The sequence below is a fragment of the Epinephelus lanceolatus genome, chromosome 11 (genome assembly GCF_041903045.1).
Source record: "Epinephelus lanceolatus isolate andai-2023 chromosome 11, ASM4190304v1, whole genome shotgun sequence".
Lineage (NCBI taxonomy): Eukaryota > Metazoa > Chordata > Actinopteri > Perciformes > Serranidae > Epinephelus > Epinephelus lanceolatus.
The window spans coordinates 30,012,501-30,034,193 of NC_135744.1; the positions used below are offsets into that span (position 1 = coordinate 30,012,501).

The 21,693-nt window shown below is 41.4% G+C and overlaps 1 protein-coding gene across 3 annotated transcripts in view; it reads right to left on the reverse strand.

The window, feature by feature from the left end:
* Positions 1-21,693, reverse strand: part of dclk1a (doublecortin-like kinase 1a) — a 67,500-nt gene that overhangs the window by 24,770 nt on the left and 21,037 nt on the right. For all 3 annotated transcript variants that reach the window (XM_033642198.2, XM_078172492.1, XM_078172491.1), the window contains exons 4-5: positions 19,893-19,992; positions 11,128-11,235 (exon numbers count right to left, since the gene is read on the reverse strand). In XM_033642198.2, the coding sequence (XP_033498089.2) occupies positions 11,128-11,235; positions 19,893-19,992 (208 nt within the window). The remainder of the gene's footprint in view (positions 1-11,127; positions 11,236-19,892; positions 19,993-21,693) is intronic.

Here is a 21,693-nt window from a genome sequence, read left to right on the forward strand (position 1 = left end):
GGACAGATAGAGCCAGTCGGCCATTTAATGATAGGGTTGGCGGTTGGTTAGATGTTTTTTTTTCTAGAAGCTTCTTGCATCGACAGTCAACACTAACGTACACAAAGACATCCATTTATGATACAATTTGACCAGAATGCAGTGCAGTCACAAACAATGGTGTGTTTTCAGCTTCTTCCCCACCTGCTGTGTTAAACACTATGGCTGCCCGAAACTGCACATGAAAGCTGCGCCGGTAATGAATATGGAAAAGGACCTCATGTGTCTGCCTGTCTCCAGCTGTGCAGTGTGCTGGATAGCTATATATTGTGATGTCATTTTAAAAAAAATGTAGCCTCACAGTGATTGTGGAATGATTGAGTATAAATGCAGGTAAATTAGGCTACTAGTGGCCAAACAGAAGTTCTTAAACCTGTACTGCAGCTGCCCTTAAAAAGTACGTACTGTTGCATGCAGTAGGCACACAATCGGGATGTACTACTTTCTCATAACATGACACCCTGAACTTTGACTCTCTTGCTTTTATAATTGTTACCTTGGAGATAAAACAAACTCCACTTATTGAGTTCGCCAGGGACAGAGGTCAACCCTGAGAGCTGCTGTTGTTACTTTGCAATGTATGAAGTTTAACTTTAAAGTTATAACTACACAAATTGTAGATTCTAACATTATATTTGCGACAGTGAAATTACATCTGCAGTTCTGTCATTGTTATTTTCAGTTATGTCCTATTGTTGTTTGTGATATTTATGATTATTTGTTCACTTAAACAGTCAGTATTCCTATTATTACTTTTTGACTTGTCATCAGTTATATGAATGCGCTGTCATCTGTCATTGCGACTTCTGATAGCTGTCAATCAGCTGTCATCTGTTTGCAGCTCAGTGGATGTGACGTATCTCCTGCTGTGCAGAGAATTCAGAATAGTCAGAAAAGCATGCTGGCTTGCATACTGAAAAATCGGACGTAGTAGAACATCCTGGTATCTTTGACATACTGCATTTGACAAACTATGTATTGGGAGTGGGACATACTGAATCTTTTTCTGGCATACTGTATAGTATGGTAGTGGGGAGAATTGAACGAACAGTGGATGAATGAGACTACTGCAAAAGTTGTGTAAGAGTTTGATTGCTTGATTTATTCCAGTTTATCAAGAAATTTCTCACTCTTTAGATTAATTGTTCACTGTGAAGGCATGCAGGAAAAACATATCTTCACAAATCCATATGATTATTTGATATACAAGTAATCATTTTGAGGTTAACGAATTCCTTAAATGACCAGCCAATCACGTTCTTCCTTGTACACTGCTTATCGTAAGTGCTCTGTTTCACATGTATATCATCACATCTTTATTTTAAGAGCTACACCTTATCATACACACCCTGTATAATAAAAATGGAACATGTAAGGTGACAAAGACGTGGCTCTGAATATAAACATATGATAATCAGCCCAGTCACCAGGATGAAATGTTGTCATTGTATGTTTCTGCAAACCATGGATGTTACATTTGTATGTTTCATTTTATATCACCATCTCTACAGTTACATAGTCAGTACATGTATATGAGCTGAGTTTCTCCTCAGCAGGAGGAGGGGATGGTGGATGGTGTGACACGTAGGCGAGACAGCTGCGAAACAGCAGACCACTGCTCGAGACCAGTGACATTTCCAGCTGTGTTTGTAGCAACCAAACTGAATATTTTCAGCCACAACATGATGTTTAACCCTAACCAAATGGTTTGTGTGCTCTAACATAACCACACATCACCACAGCTTTGTCACAACATGAAAATAAAAATGGAAAGTTTCAGCATATCCACTACATGTTAAATGCATGAATTTAATATGTCTTTATTCTGGCAAATGGGTTGCGATAATACCTGGAAGGTCATTCATGGTCTATGAGGGCTGTCAAGAGGTATTCTGGGAAATTCAGCACACAAAATCAATGAGTTTAACAGAGCTATGCCTCGTAACACATATTTGGGGACAATTGGTCCTATATAATAGGCACAACACAGTCAAACATCACACATTTCTGATGGCTGAAAGTACATAAGAGTGGATTTTTTTCAAACACAATGCTGTTTCATAAACACGAAGCTGCCTGGAGGCATGTCATTATCTTGCCTTTAGTGCAAATATCAATACCATAATTTGTTTTTCTTGCAGCCTCTGTTATTTGGTTTGGTCTCTGTTATTTGTTACGCTCCCCGTGCTGATCTGTTTTTCAGAAAGTACATTTGTGAAGGCTGCAGACATCACGCACTCGCAGTTCAGAGTGTCACAGCCAGCAGCAGCTGATCCTCTGGAGACTGGATTTATGTGTGGGTCGGCCGCCCCGCGCACTTCACCATCAAGTCTCTCCCGTCATGTGAAGTTGCTCATGACAGAAAGAGAAAGGTGAGACCCCTAAGTAGCAGGAGTGACGCTTGCTGACACCATCTGCACGCCTCTGTTAATTTTAGCTGACATGAGGCATCAGAGAAGAGCAGGGAGGCAGATGGCGAGACAGAGAAAGTATGTACGAGTGCAAATTGTTTTCTCACATTATTTTAGGTCTGTATAGGCCCTCAGCTGGGGTTGTGAGATCATCACAGAATGAAGCTCAAGTGATGACAATGTCAGGCTGGCACGCAAAAACCTACACCCACACACACACACACCTGAGAGAACATAACGTCACTTAGACTCTCCACAATATGAGTGTGATACCAAAGAGATTTGTTACCTTGAAACTGCAATGTGACTGAATTGTACTTAATAGCTGCAATTTCATCAGTTGTTTAATCATTGAAGGTCAGTCAGAAAAAGGGAAGATGTAATTTGTCTCCTCAGATTTAATGAGCTGAAACTCCTAATAAAATGATGCATTTAAGTGTCACGTTTTCATTCTCTTCGCTCCGCGTTTCTAAGCGAATTATTATTTCATATCTGTGTACAGCATTAGATAAAGACCTATGATTCATCGACTATATTAGACTGAGACCTACAGCATGAATCACCAACCAAACATACCAACAGCACATACTTGATGTTTTCAATAAGAGCAAGGCAGGAGAGTTCAACTGCACCTGTGCTGGGAAGCAGCTTCATAAGTTGTTTGTTAATACTGCGTCTCTAAATTGATTCAGAATATTTCTCAGAAGGCTGATGTTCTGACAACAGACGAGACGAGACAAAGTGTTCTTCTCCTCTGATAAAACAATACTGAAGGTAAAACACAGACTAAAAAGTCTGGTCCTTTTCGTTTCATCATCTGACTTCTTTTGAATTTCATCCACAATTTGCAGTAATATTGTTTCCTTTTCATTTCAGTTTTAGAAATATAATAAGGTTTTACACCTTTGTCACTGTGATGCAGCGAACGAGCTGAAAACTAACAACACATCAAGTGACTATGATGCTTTGTTTCAAGACATGAGTTTTTTGAGTTTTAAGGTTAGATATATAACAATTTCAACTTTTTTGAAGCATTACAAATGCATAGTTATACTAGTTCTAACTTATATGTTCAATGTTGTCACAATACTAGAATCTCAAGCTTCGATGCAGTACCTTGGAAATTATCAGCATTGGATACCGTTTTCGATATCACAGGGAAAACTGACATTGAAAGCATACAATTTTAAAAAATCAAATATAACAAGGTGCCGTGTATACCTGCGTATCCCCTCCACTACACCACTGCTGGTACTGGTGTGGCAATATTGCAGAAAACCTGTATTAGAATTGTGTCAAATATTAAGAATCGGTGTGTATCAGTAAATCAATATGTTTGACATCACTGTGTTAATATTTTTGACCAAATACCTCGATACTGACATTGCGATGACATTGTGGGGTTGACTACTGGTGCTTTCACAACATATTTACACAATGAGATATTTGATAATCATCAGCAATGTGACTAAGTGGGTAAAGGCAAATCATAGAATAGCTATAATAGTCTGGTAACTTCAGTTTGGGGCGGCAGTAGCTCAGTTCACAGGGACTTGGCTTAGGGAAGGGGGAACTGCCCATTGGTCCAACAGCCCATTGGTCCGACCATATTAAACCCATTGTTCTGAAGTCTGTTCCGAAATCATCATGATGCCCTGTGGTTAAGGTCTGGTTAGGTTTAGGCACAAAAACCACTTGGTTAGGGTCAGGAAAAGATCATGGTGTGGGTTAAAATGAAAAAGAAAGTGACAAACACATAAGCTGTGAGCCTGCTTCGCCTCAAGCCTTTCCCAGCTGACCCAGAGCTGGTCGCGGCGCACCATCAAGGTAGAAATACGCCCGCCAGGAGCCATTCAGCACCGCGGACCGTCGGACTAATGGGATATTGGACCAATGGGCTGTCGGACTAATGACATGGACCCGGGAAACGAAGGGTCGCCGGTTCAAGTGCCCGTACTGACCAAGTATGGAGTGTGGACTGGTAGCTGGAGAGGTGCTACCTTGCTTCTTGGGAACTGCTGAGGTGCCCCTGAGCAAGGCACTGAACCTCAAACAATGCAGCCCCCTCACTCTCACATCTCTCCATGTAATGCATGTACATATAGGTTCTGTTTGTGCATGTGTGTGTCTTTCGGGCCTGTGTGTATAAGACAACAGAGTGAAAAAAATTGAATTTTTGTTGGGGAATTAATAGGACAGCAGAAGAGATACCCGCACACCAATGCAACTGGACTAGACGGGCACAAAAAAGGTTCACAGGCTGGGATCAATGCAAAAAAAAAAAAAAGTTGATTTATTTAGAACATCGATGCACAGAAATGGGTGCTCAAAGTGCAAAAAGTAATAAAAAGTTAATTAAAACAGCAGCAAACGTTTCAGTCCTTGACTATCATCAGTCGAGCGCTGATAATAGTCAAGGACTGAAACCTTTTTTGCATTGATCTCAGCCTGTGAACCGTCTTTGTGGCTGTCCAGCCCACATATGTGCAGGAAAAAAAGGAAGAGCCATATCAGCCGGGGGCCACCTGACACTTTCAGTCCTCCATCTTCACTTCCAGGAGTACCCATGTATAATCGGAATCTAATGTACAGGTTAACACATCTATATTCACCCACATATCCACATACCCTGGAAATCCAGAGTTCTTGCGAGAGCACAATTTGAATTTGCTCAGTGAGTCACTCTGGCAATCAGTAATGATGCTCATTACCCATGCCGTTGGAGCCGAGCTGCACCAATCACATTGGTGTATCTGATATAGGCGGGCCAGAGGCGAGCTAAACAGATGACGACAGCGCTGCGACGACGAAGTCCGGAATCAGTCAGTAAACATTGCAAGATGGCTACGGATGAACACCAGTTGTTTGAAACGGCTTTGGCCGCTACAATGAACGAGTTAGACTTGGCTTTTTCTCTAACAGAGGAACAGAAGACGGCGCTCGAATCTTACCTCTGCAAGAAGGACGTTTTTGCTGTTTTGCCGACCGGATACGGCAAGAGTCTAATCTACCAGTTAGCTCCGCTGGTAGCTAAGTGTATATGTCACCCCGTGTATTGTTCCGATTGGTTGTAGTGTTATCCAGTTGCGTGCAGTGATATTTTCAAATGCATGCTTGGTGCCGTCCCTCGAGTTGGGCCATTTTAATTACTCATGGCCAGACCCTAAATCTTTCTAGATTTGGGTCTGGATTTCCAGGCTAATATCCACATGTATACAACCCACAGACCTATGTGTACTTCCAACTCAATCCAACTGGAATTTTTGTGTATACATAACTTATATATGTCCATCACACACTTAACTATATACACTAGAACTCTTACATTTCTGCTACTCCCATCAAGAAGGGAAAAGGAAGATGAAACGTCAGTGGAGTCATACAAATTCTGTTTTAATTGAGGTTATAAATCAGATCCGTTTATTCCACATTTGATAGAATTTCTTCTTTTGGATCCTCAAAGATAAATTCAACTTTTAAATGTTTACAATGTTACAATGTTTACAAATGTGCAATTCACTAAAAGCTAATTAATCATTTGTATATTGAAGACACGGTTGTCTTTCAACTTGTAATTAAATTACCATGTCAAAACCTATTGATGAATTATGATGCTGACACTGTAACTGTGAACTGAAACAGACACATCCACAGCTCGTATCACCACCAAACAAATCAATGTTCAATATTACAAAGCTATAAAGCATGAAAACTTGCAAGGGGGCGAATCCCTTTATTGTATACGTTATAATCTTACATTTAGAGTATGAGACCCTTTGTTTGTCCTCTGACTGTCTCTCTGGCTGTCTCTCCAGTCTGTTTGTCAGTCCCTCACACGCACTTCTGCTCCTCAGTGGTGTCGAGGTCTAAGCTTCAAACACACACAGCAAAGAGCAGCCAGACACGCAGAAGGACACCAGGTGGTGTTTGAAAGCACACGTGTTGTGTTACACGCTGCCTCACCCTCTCCGTCTCCCTCTGTCTCGTTCACTATCTCACACAGAAATTCACGCTTCACATCTTCTCTGTGCGTCTCCTTCGGTCCAGATTATTAGACGTGATAAAGAATGTTATTAATGCCTGCGTTGGCTGAAAATGAATATGGGACTTCAAGGCTGCATTTTCAAACACCTGAAGACCCGCAGCAAAAGGTTTTAAATGAATTGCGCTCTTTAATGTGCTCTCTCTGCATGGTGTGGATGAGAAATAATAAAATCCTACGAGCTGCTGGTTTCTAAATATCAATAAATGAACGGAGCTCTCTTGTCTGGTGTCCGTACTTTTAATTTCATTGCCAAGATCTCAGATAAAAAGGTTTTGAGTGTAGCTGCAATTAAATAACTGACGGAAGCAGAGATAACATTTTGAATAATGAATCATCTTTCAGAGGTAATGGGCTTAAAGGCCCACATTATTATTACATTTAATACAATGAATACAGTGATGTTACAAAGCAGACACACTGTTTGAGCTGGAGATTAGACTGGAGTGTCATCAGTTGGGGTGAATATCTTTTTATACTGCTGAATATTAACTTGTTGTCAGCGTGCTGTAAAGCCAAAGGTCCACTAGACAACGTCAGGTGACAGAAATCTCTCATATCCTGACAACAAAAATAGCAAGAATGTTTGATAACAATCTGCAAGTCACACACAGTTTCCACATGAGACTGGAACCTCAGGAACAGCAGCCTTTTTAGATCCGCTTGTGTTGTTGATGTGAGATGGAGTCTCCTGGTGTTGTTGTGATTATTTGTTTTTTGGTATTTTGAGCATTTTGTTTGATTTATGTCTGCAGCTAACCATCACTTTTATTCCTGATTAATCTATAAAAGAGATACTTTGCCGATTTTCAACCAGCTTTGCATCATAACAATGTGGTGCAGTATGTGTTAATCAACTATGATAAACTTCCCTCCATCTTACCAGAGCCCAGATCTCCCTGCTCATCTCTCAGAATCTCCAATTGGCTCTAGGGCTGTTGCTCAAACTAAAGATTGTACTTCCACATTACAGCATGCCCGCCACCACAGACACAAAGGTACAGAAGCAGATAGAGACCAGCCCCGTCCTCTCTCTTTCAAATACAGACCAAATGACGATCAATCTATAACCAAAAGTCCGTTACTGTGTTGCCTATTTCAGAAAAATATTTTAGTGCACAAGAATTTCTGAACAGAAAGTTGGCACCATACTGTTTCCTGTATTATCAAAACGGAGGCTGAAAAAACTGAGCTCAGACAGTAAAACTAAGCAGTGCTGAACAAATAGAAACCGAGATTCTGTTATTCTGTCGCTTACTTTTTAACTGTAATTCAATATTGTTTTGTACCAGCTGGCTGCCATATTGTTTCCTGTGTCAAAACAAACAAAGGGCTGAATCCAAATGTCCACCTTCTGGACTTGCGGGCTGAACCCTCGCGGACACACTGTGACAAGTTCATCGTCATCACGTAAAGTCTCCGAGGGCAGATACTGCAAGCCACTGATAGACAGTCCTCAAGACTGTTTTTACTAGTTATCATGGAAACAATCATTGTAATTGCTGTCATATTCTGTCCACTCATCTGTCCCTGCAGATAACAAGATATAAATCCCATGTATAGGGTTGTTTGTGAGTGAACAAAATAAATTTCTGACTGGAGACATTTAAATACACAGATGGTTGTAAATATGGACTGAGCTACAACTAAATAAATTGTTTAGGCCTATTACTTGTATCAGATGTTCTTTAGTTGTATTTTGGCCACTTTTCAAGCCTTTATATTTGATATTACACAGCACAACCTATAGCCTGTATTTCTACATATTTCTGTATCATGATGTTGTCGAATATTATTTCTGACCTACATGATTCCAGAATTGTTTTAATAGGTACAGTGATTATTTTACATATACATAACGTTTTGATTTTTTTAGTCGGCTATTGAAAAAGAGAAACTACCACCTTTCATCTGCGTTGCAATGAATTGTGGGCAATTAAAATCAGTGAAGTCTGCTGAAGTCTGCATCCCAAGCAGACGCTCTAGAAGTCTGCAGAAAGTCTGCTTTATGCCCATTGTGGACTGGAGGAATTGTGGATTTGGGCAGCCCACAGCACTCCCAGACTTCCCAGGAACATGCCCGCAAAGTCTGCGAGTGCGGACATTTGGATTCAGCCAAGCTCACGTTACATCACGCAGCAGTTCAAGCGTTTGGTGGTCCAGTATATGCGTCTCTCCACTGCACACACAGCCCAGTTTTATCAAAAGACCATCTTTTCAGCAGTGAAATACCTCTTACATTTTTTTCCCCCTCACATTAACTGAATAAATGTAAATCTATAAATGTTTAACTAATTGGGAAAATGCTCAGCAGAGTTTCCCAGAGCACAAATTTGACATCTTCAAATTGCTCGTTTGGTCCAGTCCAAAATTTAAAACATATACAGTTTACCAAAAAGTACTTTTGATGATGAATTATTAATTAATTATCAAAATGTTGATTCATTTTCTGTAAGTCAACTAATTGATTAACTGACTAATTATTTCAACAGTAGTATTATTTGATGCAGTTCAGAAAACACTAGTTCTGGCAGGAATCAACTGTTTCTCAAATAGTAAGTCTTGGTTATTAAACTTTTATGTGATGATAAATAGCAAATAAATCACATGTGTAAATGTAAAGCACACTCTGTCTTACATCAAATCATAATACAGCTGTAACACAGTGAATCTATGAAATTAGTAAATGGTAAACTCATCTGCATCAACAGAAGTGTGTAATTTCTTTCTCACATCATTCTTGTGTGAGATTTCTGTCGTTTCCGTGCAGAGACTGAGGTCTGTTCTTGAACACGGAAGAACAGAATGGGCACCTTTATAATAGTCCATGTGGTGCTGCAGGCAGTATCAGCTGTTGTTGACTACTGGCATAATTCTAGGGCAAACTGTCCCCAAGGGAAGAGGGTATGGTGTGTTTTAAAGCGGAAAAACCCTACTCTATTGTTAACAACAGAGTAAAAAAACAACAGTCAGTCAGGGTCAAACAGCAGATCATCAATTATCTGTCATTTCCTCCCGTCGCTCCTCTCTGACCTCCTCGCCGACCAGAGTGATGATGTTTAAGGGGATGAATACAGTGCGGCACACAACAGTCAACAGCAATCTGGGAACATCAGATGATGTTAAAGTGGCGGAAGCAGCGCCAGAAGGGGAACATTTCTCAGAAGTGAAAACGTCGGGACGGTCTGACTCAGGGATCCAGCGAGGACCGAGCGTCAGTCAGCTCCGTTCTCCACTGCAGGCCATTTTACAGGAAGTCACTGCCTTATATGGCTGTCACAGACTATTGTGTCTGTAGCTACATGCTCCTACTGTGCTATGTTTCCATGGCAACCAAGACGAGTCAGTCTTTTTTTTCTCCCTCTGTCTCAGTCTCTTGTTTTCTCTCTCTCTCTCTCTGTCTCACACACACACACACACACACACACACACACACACACACATGCACATACACACACCTTCATTCCAGACAATGAGATCAGATAGTGTATGACTCACTCGCATAACCTTTTTCCCAAAGTTTTTAAGCTATCAGCATCCAGAACTTTCTCGGTTCAACCCAGCTGTTTCTCTCCTCCCCTCGCTTTCTCCTCTGCCTCACCTTTCCCTCCACAGCTCGACACAAAACACAAACAACTGTTTTCACTCTGCAAATGCTGCATGGCGTCCGTCCGTGCATGCTCGTGTGCTCCAACAGCAGGTGGAACGACATCCTCTCAGGGAGTTTCTGCATGTTGCATCACCCCATTGACTAATCCCCAACCCAATAAGTCTCTGTGCACTCAAATCCCAAAATAATAAGGATGAAAAGTCAAATGTGCTGTGCATAACTAGGTGTTTTACACACAGCCAAAGCTCAAGCTGTGCAATCAGGAAAATCACCAAGTCCTCACCAGCTCTGAGCCCAACTGAATGTTTGCCACACTGGTGCATTCATGAAAGCTGCATTGAACTGTTAGAATGAATGCCCTGTCTTTTTATTTCAATCTATTTTGTGCTTTGCTGCATCAAAAGGGGTGTTTCTGCTCTTCTTTTTTTTGTGAGGCATTCATAAAAGCATCATTATCAGGTGCAAACAATGCAGCAGGTAGCAGTGCAAGCTCTCACCATTTTATTACATTCATTAGTATGTCAGGTGAAGAACGGCTTGTGAGGAGCTGCAGGATTGAGTCACCAACCCCCTTCCCTCTTCTTTCCCTCTCATCTTCACTCCCCCTCTTTTTTACCTCTCTCATCCCTATTTGCCTTTTTCTCCACTCCCTTGTGAAATCATTCTCATTTGAATTCATATTCTGCATGCAACCAGACACAGCTCACACATGCACACACACACAGTAAACAGCTAGACACTCCGCAGAGCTCTGATATCATTGCAGTGTTTACTCATACTGTTTTCATTTATTGCGACGCTGATTAAGTAATGAGCTAGAAAATACTAAGCAATCACATGCGGAAGTACCAGGATACAAACAACTCCAAACTGTGTCCGTCAGGTCTGAGACACCGCTGCACACACTCCTTGTGCACAAACACACAGTAGCAAGGATGCTTAAAGGACAATGACACCATGCCAAACCCCATTAACAAATGAGTTCCTCAAGAGGTAGAGGAGACAAGAAGAGGAAAGACCGTTACCAGATGCAGGAGACTTGCTGCGCCGTGACTGGATGGCGGTCCTTGGGGAGCCTCGGCTCAGAGAGCCAGACATCTTTCCATAGGTCACTGACTTCATCATACGACACTCTGCAAGCACAAAAAGAAGAAAGACAGAGGTGTTCAGAAATTCTTCGGAAACCACAAAGTCCTTCACATTATTCATTCATCTACCTATATAGTCTCCAAACTCTATACGCTGTAGGGTGCTTTCACACCTGCCCAGTTTGGTTCGGTTCGATCGAACTCAAGTTCATTTGCCTCCTAAGTGCGGTTCGTTTGGGCAGGTGGGAACACAACTCGGGTGTGCACCAAAACAACCGGACCAAGACCTTCTTGAAGAGGTGGTCATGGTTACAAATGAATTCTGGTCTGGTGAGAACGTGTTCTGACCTCGATCCAAACCAACAGCAGTCACATTACGCATTGTTGGGTTAAACATGAGCATGTTACAGTCCTGGAGGATTATTAATATGCACCTCCTCCTGTACTGCCTTAATATGCACATTCAGCACATCCAATGCATCAAAACATTGTTTTCTAGTTGGAGCCGCACCTCGTTTTCAAACTGTATGGTTTGACTAAAATGAACAATGACAGCAATATAGTCCACGATGAGCAGCGCTAAAATCAACCTGCGTAGCTGTCCCTCCATTGTGACATTAGAAAGTGTCGCATTTATCTTGCAAGTATACTCTTCTTCAACGTTTTGTTTACTTCCTGGATTTTTCCCGAATGGAAATTTTGACCAATCATGAGCAGCTTTCTCATGCATAGCATTTGATCTGGTCTGCTTGTAAATGCTACCTAGAAGCACGAACCAACTCTAGGCAGTTATGCAACTTTGTGACAAAATAAGTCCCTGAGCCGAACCAAAGCAAGACAACTCTAGGTCTGAAAGCAGCCTTAGAAAAGTCTACAAATCCAGGGCCTACAGGGACGCACTGTCAAGAGAGGAAACCACATTTTGGAATGACAACTAGAAAACCCCCTCAACCTCCCATAAAGGTACTATACAGTGCACCGCTACTGCCCCAAAAACCTCCTAAGTGGGGCCCCTTCTAGCTACCGTACTACTACGACTAATGATTGTAAAATCTGATCAAGCAAAATAGATCAATGCATTTTTTTGACTGAATGCATTTTTATTGGGGCGTGGGGGACTTGATGGGCTTCTTTGCCTGGGGCCCACAAGTGCCAAGATCACCACTGAGGTCCTGTAGTGTTTAAATCCAAACAAGGTAGCAACTGAACTGCTTCAAGACGAGAAAACTGCAGCATCCGTGCTGTTAGCAAACACAGACTGATGCTCTGGAGGAGTGAACAATAAGTGTGACACTGTGACATGACATTGAGTTTCGTGGCACACACGCCTAAATGAAAAGCTTTCACACAATAACAACTGAGACACATGTCACTTCAGTTAGACTGGCAATTCTAATGTTATGGATTTAATTTTTTTTTAATATTTAATATTTTTCTGATTGATTTTGACCTTTAGTCGTGCAAGAAAACACCAAACCACTAATGTATCAACACTGCTGTAATTGGTTTTACCTTCAGGTCCCCAGCAAAAATGAGTTCTGACCTTCACTGGGCTCGCTTTCCAAGCACAATTATTGTGGTGTTTCAGGAGTGACAGCGCTGACTCACGGAGGTCTGATATTTTACAGACACACACATCCTGATAAATGAGCCATGCGATGGTACTCACACACCCTCCCTGCCTCCTTCATCCCCAAAACTTTGCTCCTCTCTTGTTCATTAACCCAACCCCATTATAGCTCATTACCATTTTAGACCAGCGGGAGGGGGGAATTATAAGTGTGTGTGTGTGTGTGTGTGTGAGATGTGCTTGTGTGGCAGTCGTTGTGGCCCAGTGATTAATGTACAATGCGGAGTGTTAACATGATGACAGTGTGCCAGAGCTGAGGCAGAGGCGATAATTATAGTGATGCTGAGAGGAGGCGAAGTTGTCTGCAGCTCTGACTCTGACTGTCTCTCTGTCTGTTATGTTTGTCGCTCCGCTCTCCCCGTCTGACTATTTCTCCCCCCTGCCTCCTGCCCTCTGCCTTTTGCTTTCTGTCTCCCGGGACGCTGGGAGGTGTCAAATTGTGCTCTCTGTCTTCTGGGACCGAAAAAAAAATCTGGGATGCGTGTGTGGTTTTGTATTAATGATGATGTGGGGACATGGATCTGTTCATACACTGTGTGGGGACAGACTAGAGTCCCCACAAGAATAGGTAAGCATTTACCTCTGGGTTAAGGTTGAGACTCAGTTTCTAGTGAAGGTTACTGTTACGATTGGGGCTTTTAGAGGTTATGGCTGAGGTTAAGGTAAGTCTGTACAAAAGGAAAGAAAAGAAAGATATATGTGGAGACTAGGCAGAGTTGATATTTATTTTTAAGTACAATGATCATGGCCACAATTATGGTACTATAACAGCATGTAGTTTATTCAGATTTTCATGTAAAAACACTGTTTTTAAAATGCTAATTTCAGCAAAAAGACATGAAGTTTAATTAAACCAGGTTTCTCTACAACATACTATTAAAGGCTTTCACATCCTTTGTAACAAAGTAAGTAGAGCAGGGTCATATCTGATGTCTCCATCTGTATTAAATTGCCTAAAAGCTCCAGACATCTCAGTTTTCCCATCAAGATTCAAATGTAAATCACCCACTGAGAAATACATGCAGTTAGCACATTCACCCTCATACAACAAACCCTCACAGACATGGGCAGAAAATGAAATTTGTCACACAGACCACGACTACACGGACAGCGAAGTTCATTTTCAGGTTCATACTTGTATTTTTGGTTATAACCAGAACATGTGTACATGCTTTAATGTTCAAAAAAACACTTTATTATCCTCACACTATCTGAGCTGGAAAACCTGTATTCACCTTCTGTCTTAAATGCTCCATTTTAGGGCCTCTCTTTACGCCCCCCCTCTCGAATAAACCCAATCTGCAATGACTGGTAAGCGTTTTCAGGTCTTCTGTCTGTCTGCGCTCTGCGTTCCTGCACCATTATGCAGCAGGAGAATGTAACAGGGTATAGCTGCAATTTCTATTGTGAAAATCACTCATAAAAGCCTCTAAACAAAATCTTCACAAAGGGACATGTTCAAGCAAGAATATGATCCAAAATCCAAAATCCCTGACGTCAGCATGTAGCCTCATGTAGCAGTGTACTTTGAGCTGGGGAATGACTATAACAGAGTAGGGCAGCACTTCCTACCATAAAATGAATCACCAATTAAAGCTTCAAAACACAACTTTCCCTGATGTTAGCATTGTAGCTACATATAGCAGTGTAGGCTACGTAATGTAGCAGATGACCATATACAGACACTCATCACGAGCAGACTATAGCTTGCCACGTATGTAGAAAAAAAATGATGAAAACAGAGTATTCAGAACGGTATGAAGCCTAATGCGGGATTTATACTTCTGCATTGAATCAAAGGCTCTGCGTTAACATAGAGCCTATGCCATTGCGACAGAGCACAATGCGTCATAATCTGAAAGCCACGCCCCCTCACACTTTCCCCCTCCGTTTCCAGCCTGTTGAGTTTTCCCTAAGTCCAAATGCTGAAAAGTTGCTGTGTGGTGGGCTGCACGGCCAATAAAAACCCAGAGCTTAGCTTTTATCAGCTGCCGAGCAGAAAAATGGAACCTTGTAGAAGACAAAAGTGGATACAGGCGTAAGGCTTCAACAGGGAAGAAACTGTGGGATCCTGACACTCAGTATGCCTATGTGTGCAGCAAACACTTTGTCCAACCCTCCAAATATATTTCTTAGAGTAACAGTTAACTGTATTTATGTATGTTAAGCTAAAGCATTGACAGTATCAATGCAACTTCTGTTATAATTGTGCCCAGCGCTCCGCGATTCAAGCAGTCCATTCCAGCGGTCCACTCTAGCACTTCTATCAATCTACCAGCATGTAGAGGCATGTCTCAAAACAACAACGTGTGCCGGTAGTAGGAGCAGGCTGACGGCTGAGCATGCCGAAATGTTCATCTTCTTAAAAAAGAATCTCCACATCATGCTTTTTCCAAAATGAGCAAGGTAAGGAGAAGGGACACTGAGGTAGACCGGCAATATTACACTTATCAATATACCGTTGCCTCTCTGGTAGGCATAGCGTGCTAAAATAATCTTTTGCCATCTTATTATTAGCTAATTATTAGCTAGCTATAGCTAATTATTAGCTAGCTAGCAATTCGGTCATGGAGACTTGAAGGCGCGGCTGCAGAGGCAGAATGACAGCGAATGAGCGAAGAAGCGGAGGGGAGGGCTTTCAGATTATGACGCATTGCACTCTGTCTCTATAGCCTGATGTACACCTCCCCAGAAATGTAAATACATGTCGCTGCGATGCAGACGTCCTGTCTGTTTCTGTAAACTGAAACCATTTCCCTCAGTGGAAATAAGCTTTTATCTACTTTAATTTCACAGATAAGAAACAATAAATTGTGAAGACAAAGCCTCCACAAAAATAGCATTTTAAGTCATGTGTGTGATTTATCCTGGCTTCATATGAGTAGAGGAAATCTCCACTCATTGCTAGGCTAATTCATACAATGTAAAACACCATAGGCTTGTGCTATTAATGTTAGCATGTTATATTTGTTTGGAAAAAGTGTTAAATATAAGACAGCTGTTTTGTCGGTGAACCTTATGAGTGGTAATAGAGACGAATTACCTTTGTTAAATGTTGCTGTTGTGCCTAGATTAATATGAGAAGAGGAAAAGTCTGCTAGGTTCTAGGCTAATTTATATAATGTGTGCTAAAAACATTAGCATGTTGTTTTTCTGGGGAAAATGTGTCCAGATAAAGACAAGTGCTTTGTATGTGAATGGTGTGAGTTATAGTGAAGCTGATTTGTGTACTTGTGTTTTAAATTGTCTCTATTAAGCCTTGTTTAATGTGTGTTTTGGGTGTACTTTGAATCAACTCAACTTTAAAGCACTTCACAGAAACCCCACTGCTGACTAGTGTTTTGGAGGTGTAACTGCAGAGTGGCACAAGCTATGTTTCCATCCAAAAGTGATTCAAATCATTGGGAAATACACATTAAAATAAATACGAATCCTGTGTGTTTCCATTAAATGTACGGACTTTGATGAAAACTACGAACTCGCGTGAGTTTTCCGCAGAACCAGAAACAAAACAAGTCTCGCATTCTTCCTCTTTCTGGTGGTTGGCAACCAGCTTGTAAATGCATTACCGCCTTCCCAACCCGGAGTGTGGTTATCACCATGGAGAGAGGTGCGCTATGTCAGACTTAATTCGAACATAATTGTTTCCATCCCCCGTTTTGTGAATCAGCATTTTTTTGAATCAACCAAAACCCGGCTAAAGTGAGCATATTTTAGTTTGTGCGAATCTGGGGATTTTAATTCGAATTTTGGCGTTTGCATCATAATTTTCCAATGCGATACTTCTAGATGCGCATCTAAACAGGCTGATGGAAACATGGCTACAGACACACCACTGCACCAGTATAAATGCTCACAACAGCGTAGGCCACGTGCATAGGATACGGCATAGGCTCTGCATAGATTAAGGTTTTTCTCACAGGGATTACCTTACAGATGTTTACCTCATTATCTGAAACTCTGGCCACATTTAATGAACATTTGACATTGTAACATTATTTATATGTCAGAGAATATGGAAGGGCATAATGGGTCCCCTTTAACTTGCAGACCATAGGAGGTGTTTGATTTCTGCTGGTTACCACAACAAACCACTAATGAAGAGAATCATCAGTAAATAATGAAAGTGCAGCTACGCTGGAAACATACGGCTTGATTTTTGGTCTTCCTCAAGAAAGTAGGTTACTGAAAAGAAACTAATGGAAGCAGCTGTCCATTATATTCTGCAAATGAAAGAGGATTAGTGGGAAGAAAGGGAGGACAAAAAGTGAGAGACAAAAAGGGAAAGGAAGTGGAGGTTGGCGACCCAGGTGGGACGGATATTATTTAATGGATGAAGGGATACATGGGGAAACAAATGAATTGAATAAAACCTTTGAACAAAAGCCAGAGTACACTCATTCATGTAGGAGACAGGAAGAGAGATGAGAGGGTGAGAATACAGATGAGCACTAAATGGCAGAAGTCTTCCGACGGTGATGCAGAGAGGGGAGAGACAGACAGCAAAACACAGATGGGTGAAGTGAGGACAGAACGTATCCTTGGTAGGCCTCGGTGCAGAGACAGGCAGAGGAGAGGAAGAAGAGGTTAGACGATGGCTTAAGTGTAGCAGAGGATAAGAGAGGAGAGAGGAGGAGTGGCAAGGGACAACGGAGCGTAATGAACAGGACAGCCTACACAGTCCTCTGCCACCTGAACCAGGGAGATGTGTCATATACTGGGAAGACAGGGGGCACTGAGCAACTACAAACACATGATGAACAGGGACAAACAGAGATAGACAGAAGAAAGAAGTCAACTAAGGACAATATGGAAGATTTAAAATGCCTCAATAAAAACAAATCAAACAAAAAAAGTGGAAAAATGCACAATTATATATATTTCCCCTGTTTTATTGACAATTATTTTACATTTTGTCCTTTATAACTGGGTTGTTTTTCATTGTGACGTTTTATATTCCACTTTATTCCTTAGTTATGTTTGTTTTTTTTAATGTGAGCATTTAAAATCTTCCAAAGAAGAGGACCATATCTGACTAATAAACAGAAAGTAGGGCATTGATTTGGCCTTGATATATAGTTAAACAGGTTGCTGCCACTCTGTACTCACAACCACATTTAGCTATTTTTACTACTTGTCCACCAGAGACAAATTCAGACATGCTATTTTGTGTTCTACTCACATTTAAAGGTATACTCAACAAGAAGAGTAGTCAGCTTAGCTCAGTTTATGAAAATATATATATGGGATCAAGTAGAAGCTTCCCTGAAAAAGGTGGTAGGGGGGTAAAGCTTCTCCATGGTGAGGGCTTAAAATTATTACTCACACATGAGCATCCTAAGGAACACATTATAGGCAGAACTTGTAAACAGGAACAGAAAAATGTGTCAATTTCAAGAGGTACTGTAGATTAATCTTTGGAGAAGTATAGTGGTGTATTTCTCCGGTCCCCCTGCAGTCTGAAATAATCATTAGCAAATGTAATGACAGTCATAAATTAATGATTACTACCAGTTCTAGTATTATGGTGTACTGCAGTTTTGCATGGGTTTAATAATGATAATAAATTGTATTTATATAGCACCTTTCATACAAGAAATCACGAAGCACTTTACAGTTTCAGGAAGTCAGAGCTAGTTAAAGGCTAAAGTGAACAGATACATTTTTAGCTTTATTTTAAAATATGTAGCGAGCTAGCTTCCCTGATATCTATAGGTAGTGTGTTCCATAGCTTTGGGGCATACTTGACAAAGGCTGCATCACTGATCTTCTTCCAGCTGTTGCAGGGAGCCTCCAATAAACCAGCAGCAGATGATCGCAGTGCTCTCGGAGGCAAATAGTTAACAAGGGAGTTAGCAATGTAGCTTGGTCCCAGCCCATGTAGGGCTTTGTAGACAAGGAGGAGGAGCTTATAATATCACTTCTAAATGTAACAGGAAGCCAGTGTAGAGCAGCTCAGACTGACCTGATGTGCTTTCTCCTCTTGGTTCTGGTTAATAGCTGTGCTGCAGAGTTTTGAATGAGCTGAAGTCTCTCAGTGGTGTTTTTTGGGAGGGCAGTAAAAAGAGCATTACAGTAGTCAAGTTGACTCGAAATAAAGGCATTAATCAATTTCTTGGCATCTTTTCCATTTAGGAATGGTTGTATGGTTTGTCCAAGTGGTGCTGCCGTACTCCATCAGAACATGGCTCATGGAGGAATTCAACCTTTATTAATTTATTCATTCATTTCCCGTAACTGCTTGTCCTGTTAAGGGTCAAGGCTGGAGTGTATCCGAGCTGACACTGGGCAAGAGGCGGGGTACCCACTGGACAGGTCACCAGACTATCACCAGACACAACCATTCACGCTCATATTCACCCCTACAGGCAATTTAGAGTCACCAATTAACCTGCGTGTCTTTGGACTGTGGGAGGAAGCCGGAGTACCCAGAGGAAACCTACGCTGACACGGGAAGGACATGCAAAATCTGCACAGAAGGGCTCCCCCACAGTGGGTTTGAACCAGGAACCTTTTGGTGTGAGGCAACAATGCTAACCACTGTATGAGCGTGCCGCCAGGAATTCAGCGTTAATGTCTTAATTAAGTTATAAAGAGTAAAGTGTCAATCATTTTGTATGTGTAATTAATGTAGACAGTAGCCCTCAACTGCATATTCCTTTGGTGCAATGTATGGCTGTACTTGCAAATGATATATAATAGGATAAAGTGGGAAATATATTTTCAAATTTAGAATTTTTTTATGAGGAGGGACCCCCAAGACCCCCCAGCAGATTTCCCCCCACCCCCAGAGTTGACCCCATGGCCACAGCCTTGCTTTAAATAGTCAAACTGTAATCCACTGCACTGAAATAAATGGTGATTTAAAACTACCATTTCGAAATTAAATATTCCCTAAATTTTAGAATTATTGAAACAACAGAATAACGTATCACGACTCCTATTTTGTAAGTGCATTAAGTGGTAAATTGCTCACCCCTTAAAATAGCACACAAAAACGACTTGTGAACAATAAGTCAAATGACCAGTCAAAGGTCAACTGTCAGAATGGAAATGCTGCTAGTCCCCTTACCACTCTCGTCCAGCATCAGATCATCTTGGTAGCGGAACTTCTCCGGTCCACACGCCACAAAAACATCCTCATCCCCAAAGAAGTCTTGCAGACACGACACCTGGAGACAAAGACACACAGATGAGTTCAATTATTATTTTCCCACATCCTTTTTTTCATCCATGTCAAGAGAATACACTGACTGTGTTTCATTCTCACGCTCAGTCACCTCTGGCAGAGAGAGCAACACCACTTTTCTACTGTTTGGGGCTGAATGCTATGTTCAAAGGCACCTCAGTTATTGGGGAAATAGGGAAAGAAAGTTTTCGCAACAATTTCCCAGCTGCTCAGCAGATTTATTGATAACAACTTTCCAGTCAGATGTCTATCTCACACACACATCTACGCACTAACACGCCGCCCTGCACTGCACGTGCTCACAAAATTGACTTTCCCTTCCTTAGCTTACGTAAAAAGGCACGTGCACTGAGCCCCAGGACACGGATAAGGAACACCCGGGGAGTGTGTTTGTGCGTGCCTGTTTTTGTTTGCACGCACGCTCATTGGCGTCTGTGAGTATCTTGTGCGCACGCCTCACATGTCCCTGAGCTCCAGAGTCGTGTTGTTTCTGCAGTTAATCAGTCTATCAGCGACTATAATGAGACCTTGCTGAGTCACTAATTTGCTGATGCGCTGCAGCACGTGCACCGGACATCCTGAGCAAGAAGTGGGGGGTCTGTTCCCTCAGGATCAGCATCTTATGAATGGTAATGAGTTAATGAAGAGGAAAAACTTAAAGAGGGAAGGTGCGTTTATGAGCTACAGAGAGATAAAGAAGTGGTATGAGAAAGGGGGTGTGAGGCGGAGAGAAGTTTGGAGACTAGAGATTAGAGAAATTACAGATTACTGTTGAATAGTACAGATCTGACTAAGCCTGTGTCTGATTTACAGTTAAAAACACTGTCTTAATGAGTCATTCTCTGACAGACTTAATACTGTGAAGCTAACACCAACCCTACAGAGACATGTTGACAGGCACAGATATAAAAACACTAGATCACTAAACGCAACACAACTACAACTGGATCATTACAGAGGAAAGGGTTTTTGCTAAGAGGCCACACATATAATTAACACATTATTCATAACTCTTCAACCTGGGCTCTTAAAAATGTTCACTCTGCCACACGAGACAGATGTTATTTGTTTTTTCAATCTATAAACTCACTCTGCTACCAAGACATCTCAGCAACGGGGTGTTTATTATGACAAATAGGCTACGAAACACGCTGCTGTTCATTGTTTTCTATTTGATTTAGTCGACAGCTAATTCCATATCTGATCTAAACTCTGCATGATTTACTCAAACAACTTTAATTACAACCCACAGGCAACCATCACATTTCAATCCCAAGCCATCAATATTCCAAATTATATTTTGCGATAGGCAACGGTATAGTCACAAAGGGATTTACAGAAAGACAATAGTTCATTCATCCACTATGACAAATCTCCCACCGAAAACCTATTAAGAGCTATTACAATTTAGGCTGCATGCATGTCTGGCACCGCCCGGAGTTAACACACAAACACAAAGCTAACGTTATTGCATTTTCATGGCAATTAACATCCAAGAATCCATTTAGATTCCTATTAGCCACCGATCAACAGCCCAAAAGAAAGTCACAGCTGATATAACAGCATTATCAACCAAATACCCAATAAACAGCGAAGAGGCTATTCTGTTTGGTGTGTGTGTGTGTGTGTGTGTGTGTGTGTGTGTGTGTGTGTGTGTGTGGTTGTGTGTGTCATCCTGTTTTAC